General features: G+C 36.2%; 1 protein-coding gene across 4 annotated transcripts; it reads left to right on the top strand.

Annotated features, from left to right (window-relative positions):
- The first annotated feature begins 730 nt into the window (after nt 1-730).
- On the top strand, nt 731-6,740 carry LOC105060478 (protein PHR1-LIKE 2). Of its 4 annotated transcripts, none has more exons than XM_010944199.4 (7): nt 731-935; nt 1,024-1,208; nt 3,547-3,623; nt 3,790-3,844; nt 5,031-5,100; nt 5,297-5,366; nt 6,238-6,740. In XM_010944199.4, exons 2-7 carry the CDS (start codon nt 1,046-1,048, stop codon nt 6,547-6,549), a joined length of 747 nt encoding a protein of 248 aa, XP_010942501.1. In that variant the 5' UTR covers nt 731-935; nt 1,024-1,045; the 3' UTR covers nt 6,550-6,740. The 4 variants fall into 4 exon arrangements, with proteins under 4 accessions (XP_010942501.1, XP_010942499.1, XP_010942500.1 ...); XM_010944197.4 differs by having other exon boundaries at nt 733-935; nt 1,001-1,208; XM_010944198.4 differs by having other exon boundaries at nt 735-889; nt 1,001-1,208.
- The last annotated feature ends 1,663 nt before the right edge of the window (nt 6,741-8,403 follow it).

The raw sequence follows: 8,403 nt of genomic DNA, 5'->3' as shown, positions 1-8,403 counted from the left end.
CTTGAAGATGCTTGCCACGCATTGAAAGAGCCTACAACTGTGGCCAAATGTTTGTAGGATTTTAAAATGTTCATGTTATATTACACCAAAGACTGGCAATTCACCATAACATTGGGGTGGAAGCATTTTCATTGCCAGTAGTCATTTTATGCCACGTATTTATGTCCCCTTAATCCTTATCTCAAGTCTTTATCTTACATTTCCATCAACAACAACATATGCCTTCAATCATGCCCACATAAAAATGAAAATTTGCGTTCCACACATCACCTAAATAAAGCATGGCATCAATTAGGTAATTACTAGATCACAACCTAGATAAGCCATGTAATTGGTTATTGATTTACCATCTGGTACAATTTTAGTTAGTTCAGTCAAGTTAACCATGCAAACATAACAAAAGCCAATTAATATAACAATCAATCACTCCGAAGAAAGGATAGTCACAAAGCATTCATGCACCACAAAAGATTTTTTTTTTTTTTTTTTTTTGAAGTACTAAGGCAAGCTCACACACCAAGCAATCAACATTATATAGAGTTAGGACAAAAGAAAAAAAAAAAAAAAAAGGAAAAACAACAATATAAAGCAAGCCAAAGGTCCTCTCACATGGCCATTCCAACCTGTATTCTTCCACAAACTAGACTTCTACCTGCTCATTGATCTCAAATCTCCATCACCCATTGATATCCAATAAAAAACACCAGCAAGAAGCCTAAAAAAATCCCAACTTTCTTCCACTTGACCAAAACCCAAAAAGGGCCAAATCTCACCTCACATTAAGGCCACGGAGACAGGCAACCACCAGCAGCGCTAAGAGCCGGGAACCCCCCACCTTCCCCATTTCTCTCTCTCTGTGCTGGGCTAAACTGCCAGGAGATGAGCTGAGGTGCAGGAGAATAGAAAAACCCACAGGGTTCTCCCCTTGAGCCCAAGTGGGTCTTCTCTTCCCCCTTCCCCTGTTGTTGTTATTTCTTTATTATTGATTGATCTCCTCTAGGTTCTCTGCCTTTTGGGCAAAAGGTTCCCTTTTTCTCGAAAGGAGATGTTCTCTGGTGTGCTCCACCGCCCGGAAGCTTCGATTTCCCAGGAGGAGGCCCACGGCCCGAGGCTCGTCCTCACGGCGGACCCCAAGCCCCGGCTCCGATGGACGGCCGACCTCCACGAGCGGTTCGTCGACGCCGTCACCCAGCTCGGAGGGCCAGAAAGTTGGTACCTTTTCCCTTTCTCTCTCTTTCTCTCTCCCCCAAAGCTTTTCTTTTTTCACTTACAGTCTTCGTTGCAAATTGGAATGCACAATTTTTTTTTGAAGGATTCTTCTGTATTCTGTAATATGCTGGTATGTCTGCTATCTTGGTGTTTGTTTTTCGTTAAATTTATCCTGTTTTTCTCTTCCTTCCTCTCTAGAATTTGTTTTTTTCCCCCACAAAATATCTCAGAGATCGTAGGAATTTGTTGCCTTGCGAGGTATGCCCTTCTTTTTTCTTGTGATTTTCTTCTGTGATCTTGCTGTTTTGTTTCCTTAAAGTTGGCATCTTTTGGATTTTAAGGGGTTTTTAAGCACCTGGTTTTTCTGTATCTGCCGTTGTTTTAGTTGGTTTTATATTCTCATTTATTGTTTGCTGATATTGTTTTACATTGAGCAGCAAATTCGTAGTACTTTGGTCATAACCTTTGTGTTTAAGTGGTGATTTGGTGATTTTTAGTTTGGATATATATATTTTTTCTCCTTCCACTGTTACTGCTTCTCTCCTAATTCCAATTCTCTTGGCTTTGGATTGAGTGCTGAGATAAATTTCAAATGTTGTCATCCAAAATGTTTCTATTGGATTTACTGAAAAAAGAAATATTTCTATTGGGGGCTTGGATGCTAACTGCTAGATGTGGGTCCTTTGTTTGTGCCTTTATACTCCTTTATTTTACGTGGAAATTCATTGGTCGATAACTGCAGTATATCTCTACTGATGTTCTTTTCATCCTTTATTTGTTGTGCAACATCAATTAATGGTGACTAGCAACTTCCATTTATTGCATATTACAATATTGTCTATGTCAGTTAGTATTTCCAGACAATATTCTGGGAGACATTTATGGGTTTTGTCTTTCTGTGTCGAAAAGAGAGTTGGTCAAATCCACTTAATTTCATGATGAAGTTCGTAACTGCTGCTTTGATAAAATTATGATCCCTTTTTTATTTTTTGTGCACTTTTGATGGCACATCAATGAATATATATCATAGTTGCTCCATCAAGATCTCTTGTTTAACTTAGCATATGATGGTAGTGTTGCATCCCACACCCTAGCCCACAACCAATAGGCATCACTTTTTCCATCGCACCCGCTGGATCTAGCATTTTCAGCATTCATGCTCTATGCATATTATAAAAATTGGTTTTTCTTTACAAAAATTGAATTCTCTGGTGATGCCATCTAAGTTTTATAAAGAGGGGCTGTGTAATTAGGAAATGCTTCAGGGGGCATTGGTAACAGGGCCAGTTATATAGCTGTTATCAAAGTCATGCACCATTTTTGGTTTTCTATATACCTAATAGTCTATTCTATCTTGACATTTCTTCAATTTGTGCTAATCAGCTTTGCAGGTTATTTGTACTTCAAGTCACAACTTATGTTCTAAGTCATGTTAGTTTAATGATAACTCTTTTACTTTATAGTTTGGTCCTTGTTTATTATTTTCCTCCTAGCTTGGATATTCTACCAGGCAGTTCACCTGACAATCTTCTGATGCGATCAACATGGTTAGTCGGAAGAAAGACAGATGTCTTGATACACCTGTAGGTTATACTTCTATAGTTTATTTTGAGTCTGAAAATTAATGTTCTCTACCTTTAAGAATTCTATGTTTTCATGGTAAAGATACCTCAATCACAGAAACTCATGGTGTCTGATATTTTTATATCGTAGGGGCACCAGATAAAGTATTTGTGCTAGTTTCTTAGTGATATTCTATCTCATGCAATATGTTGTACATTTTTCATTTTGTTATGCTTTATTGCCACTGCCTTGTTAGCATCACTGCATCCAGTGTTGCATACTACTTTAGACCCTTCTACCATATCGATAGATGTTACGAGCTATTACTATGGTTGTTCCTTAAATTTAATAAAAATAATTTTCAAAATTGGCTACATTCTGCTAGTTTTTACTTATTTGTCTTAATGTTACTCTTTTAATGCTGTCTGCTGGTAAAATTACATGTGTTAGTCGATCTGTGATACGTGATGTAACGCAACATTTTCCAGCAAAAAGTCATTCTCTGTAAGATGATTTTGGGAATAACTATGTGATTGAAACATTCATCTTTATATTCCTCTTTTTGTGTTATATTTATGCGGCCATATGGTAAACATCCATCATCTTCCTCCGGCCAAAAAAAAAAACTGTCATCTTCTAGGCATGAAAATTGAATGCCAAATGGAAGATTCTTTCGATCATTCTGAAAAGCTTATCTAACTTTTAGGATCTGAGCTTTCTGATATCACTATAACTCTATGTATTATATGGTTGAGGGCATTACTACTTATGCAGAAGCAACACCAAAGACTATCATGCGAACAATGGGCGTGAAGGGGCTTACTCTTTTCCACCTGAAGAGTCATCTTCAGGTATTTTTGCAATCATTTAACATCTCGGTATTCCAAAGCTTTTTTTTTTTTTTGCAGTCTAATAGGTGAATTTCTTGTCTTTCTTTAATTAACTTGCAGTTACAGTTAAGTGTAGTGCTACTGCCATACAGAAGTTCTCACTTTTTTCATTTTTAATGTTTGGCAGAAATACAGATTAGGCAAGCAGTCTGGCAAAGAAATGACTGATCAATCCAAAGATGGTAGGTTTTTAGGGTCTTTCCTTCCTTTATGATTCATGTTTGCCAATATGTTTTCTTTTGTACCAGTTTGTTGCATCCTGATCATCATCATCATCATCATCATCATTATTCTTATTTTAACAGACAAGATGTTAGGGACATATTTTCTTGCGAATTAAATGAGCAACATGATCTAACGTAAACATCTTTTTGCTATGTGCAAAACTGAAAATACCATAGATGTCTTCAAATGCAGTCAAACTGATCTTGAGCTTGATTAAGCTTTAGTTCAAGCTATTCTATCTGTTATAAATCGAATAATGTGGGAATTCTGAGCTTTTTACTGGCCTAAGGACAAGGCCAGGTTCAGATGCCTGCATAAAAATTTTTGAGGTTGCTAGGCTGCCATCAAGGTTTTAACCATCAGCGCTGGAGGGTGTGCCAGTCACCAGACAGCATGGTATATGTGATGCCATGCTGAACCCAAAAAAAAAAAGTTTAGAAAACATTTTCTTGACTTTGAAACATTAAAAGAGTAAATATTTGCTATGCCCACATTGGTCTAGTGTTGGTTCTGGTGTCTCAAGAATCAGCATCACTGGCACTTGAAACCAGGGCCACGATTCAAGTTGCTATGAAAGACCTTTGCATCTACAGCATTTTGCATCATGCCTGCATATATTGTGGAGTGAAAGTGATGCAATAGACAGGCAGATGTAGATTGTTTTTCAGTGTTACATGGATGGTAAACCGGATGTATGAAAAATTTACATTTGGAGCTTAGCCTTTAGCCCTGTTCAATATTAATAGTAAACAAAAAACTATCTCCTTTAATCAAGGTCAACTTTTTCAAACAATTTTTAGTTCTACTGGTTACTTGGATTGATTAAGCATTCCAGCTCAGCTGGCACCTACAGCTGTGCATTTCAAATTAAAAAGGATAAATTGTCAACATCTTTCCTTTCATTTCTTGTAATTTGGACCAGGGTTATAAGCTGCTGATAGTTGCAGCAGAATGCAATTATTCAATTACTATTTCTTAGTGAAATTACTATGCTGTAGTATGGCCATGACCTTTATACTTCAGCATCCAATCCACTTTAGAAGATCCATATATTCTCTTTCATTTTTATATGACATAGAAACTACTAGGTTATGCTGAGCCTTAAACTAACATATTCTTATGCTCTGGATCTCAAAATTTCAGCTTCCTACCCTTTAGAAAACCCGAGCAGCAGTGGTTTGTCTCCAAGATTGCCTACTCCTGATGTGAATGAGTAAGATCCCACTTTCAAAATATCTTTTTCTGAAATATTAAGCTTCATAAAAATGTTGCAAAAGAAAAAGTTTGTTTAAATGTTGATTATGGATAAATGATTTGAAGAGTTGCATAATGCATGAGTTATATTCTCAATGGATGAATTTGTTATATAGTGCCAAAAAATATACACCTAATGTTGCTGCTGCTTTTAGGGGTCAGGAAGTCAAAGAGGCACTAAGGGCACAAATGGAAGTACAACGAAGACTGCATGAACAAGTGGAGGTAACTCCCTTTGTTTTCTTTTGCTTGGTAATTCTTGTTCTTCTTTGCTTCTCTACCTTTAAGTTTTCTCTGCATCACCTCATAACTACCATCAGAAGCTGTCAAAGCAATATTCTATTTAATCCTACAGCTATTTTGTAAGCCTTTTTTACCTCTCCAAAGTATTACTGGTTTCCTAAAAATTCCTTATGGTGGGGTTTCTGTATTACTAATTTGAACCATTATATGACCTGACTTAAAGCAGACAAAAGGTCCTGGAACCGTACGTTTCATTCATAAGATATTTAAATGACGTTTGACAAATCAAAGTCCTAGAACCATGTGTTTCATTCATAAGATATTTAAATGACATTTGGTGAAGCTACTGCTTTCTGCCTACAGTATTATTACGTTCTTCTTCTCCTTCTCCTCCTCCTCCTCCCCTTCAGAAGGTCCTAGAACTATATGTTTCATTCATGAGATATTTAAATGCCTACAGTATTATTACGTTCTTCCTGGTAGCATAATATAACTGATTATTTTTTCTTAAAGTGAGAAACTGTACGTATTTAATCTTTGCAGAAGTTACATTATGAGATAGGATGCATTGAAGACTGTAAAGTCATCCAACAATTAGAAGCTTGGCTGGATAATCTAAATCCAACAGCATGACTACCCGTTCCCAACCTGAATATCACTTTTATTTTCAAAGTTTAATGTTAGCCATACTTATCATGTGATAAGAAATCAAGAAGCACTTTAGTTAATTCTGCCAATTGAATCCCAGACATTTGGTTCATCTTAGTCTGATACACCTCTATCTGCGCAGTTTCTTATGAGCCCTGATTATTTAAGCAGATTGCGCTAAACGTTTGCCTGGCTGCATGACCAGGTCCAGAAGCACGTGCAGATCCGAATGGAAGCCTACCATAAATACATTGATTCCTTGCTAGAGAAAGCATGCAAGATAGCCTCAGATCAAATTGCATCAAGTGGTTTCAACGCAACCGGGCATGACCTTCCTGACCTGACTGCTGGGGTCATGTGCTCCCCAACCGACCCACTGAGCCCATCAGTGTTTCATCAGTTATCTCTGGGTGCAATTAGTTTGCACAGCCCTGGGGGCAAGACTTCCCCCGCTTCGGCTATTGAAGGACAGTCCTTTTACCTGAAGGCCCCTGAGCTAAAACGCAAGTTATGCTGAAGCCTCATTATAAAGATTAAGACAATGGCATTGTTTCCTCTAGTCTTGTAGGCAAGCCTTACCTAAAGTTTTCAGGGACAAGCAAACCAGGCCAATGACTGAAGTAGCAAAATGTTTTCTTGTAAGGATGACCTAAACATTCTCACGTGATACTGCTTCCAATGGCTTTTCACCAAAAAGGTTGTGTCTTATTTTTCTTTGGTTCTTCTGCTTCAATGTTATATCTTCTTTGCAGGAGAAGCAGGCTTTGATGCTCTGCCGATTATTTTTTACTGTTATGATATCAGATCGCCTGATTGATTGGAGTTTTCTGCTTCGCTAAACATGAAATGAATGAACTTGTTTTGCATAGGATAAGACAGAAAGGTATCAAACTTCAAGCCATAGACCTGGGAATATAGATGCTTCTGTCATTGATTAGACGGCTCTGTTGAAAGTATGTATGCGAGTTTATCTCTAAGAGGTGTGATGTCCATGTCATGTGCTTAAAAAATCAAACTACATCTTTTAAAACCGAACATAATGACTAGTCATTTGTTCTGTATCTATTCAAAAGATGATGGGATGATATTATTCCATGGATATTTTATAAGTTCCTCCCAGGGTCTAGCATGGCATGATGATCATGGTCTTTGGAGAATCTTTCTTATCAGACCTTGAAATGGATGCTGGCGCATTTGTTCACGTGAGGTCTATCAGTGGACAGGGAGACTTTCGGAAAGTGCACATAATTTGTGGTCACCCAATAACTGGTAAAGCAACTGATTCTGGAATCTCTGCCATGCAACTCATTTTGCAAAGGAGCTGATCTCGGACCATGCTTGTTCTAGTGCAATTAAGCTCAGGTGTCATGGGTTGTACAGATGATTCGAAGATGGTAATGCTATGTTTGATTCTCAAGACCACAAAAACAATAAAAAAAAGGAATGGAAATGAAAGGCGAGGAATCAAAATCGTGATTTCCATCCCATTGTTTGAAAGTGAAACAAGGGAATGCATCATTAAAAAAAAAAAGACAGTAGTTGAATTCCAGTTTCCAATTCAACTAGTTACCATTGAAATCTAATCAATCTTATATTGTTCTTCAAAACAACCATTAACTAAGCAATAGAACTAATTTTATAACGGCTATTGGTAGTGGGACATTTTATTTATTATAGGCATTTTATTTAGTTATTATAACTTCTAATTGTACTCTTTGCTTTATATTTTTATTTTAAATGCATATTTTTATTATATTGATATTTTTTATTTTAATTACTTATTTTCTTAGTTTTATTATTCATCTAATATATTTATCTTTTTATTAATATTACTTAATGATTTTATGTTTCTAGTTTGTCAATTTTAATATACACCATAGAATTCTCTATATATACATAGCAAACCTTTAAATAACAGTTCATATAATATTACAACACGTACTAAATATATTATCATTTTTTAAATAAATAATATTTTATCAATTATTTATTTTGTTTTATATCATAATTATTGTTAATAATTCATGTCAGAAATAATATTTATCCTATTTATATGATAAATTTTATTAATTAATATATCATCAAATAATCATTTATTCCTATTTTTATAGGAATGACCGTTCTTTCCGTTCAAGCATAGAATTGCCACTCCTTCGAAAGGAATATTGATTCTCCAAGAAATATGTTTCCACCTTCATTGCTATCCCAAACATTAGGATGGGCCCAAATTGAAATCTCTATGTCATCCTAGCGCTCATGTTAGTGTACTGATCGTAGCATAAAAATCGTCATAAATCTAGCTTCATGCATTGCTATTTATCCATCACTTTTGGTTACTGACATCAAACAAATGTCATAAGCATTTGTAATC

This window comes from Elaeis guineensis, chromosome 1, assembly GCF_000442705.2.
Source record: "Elaeis guineensis isolate ETL-2024a chromosome 1, EG11, whole genome shotgun sequence".
NCBI lineage: Eukaryota > Viridiplantae > Streptophyta > Magnoliopsida > Arecales > Arecaceae > Elaeis > Elaeis guineensis.
This window is presented reverse-complemented; position numbering and strand designations above follow the sequence as displayed.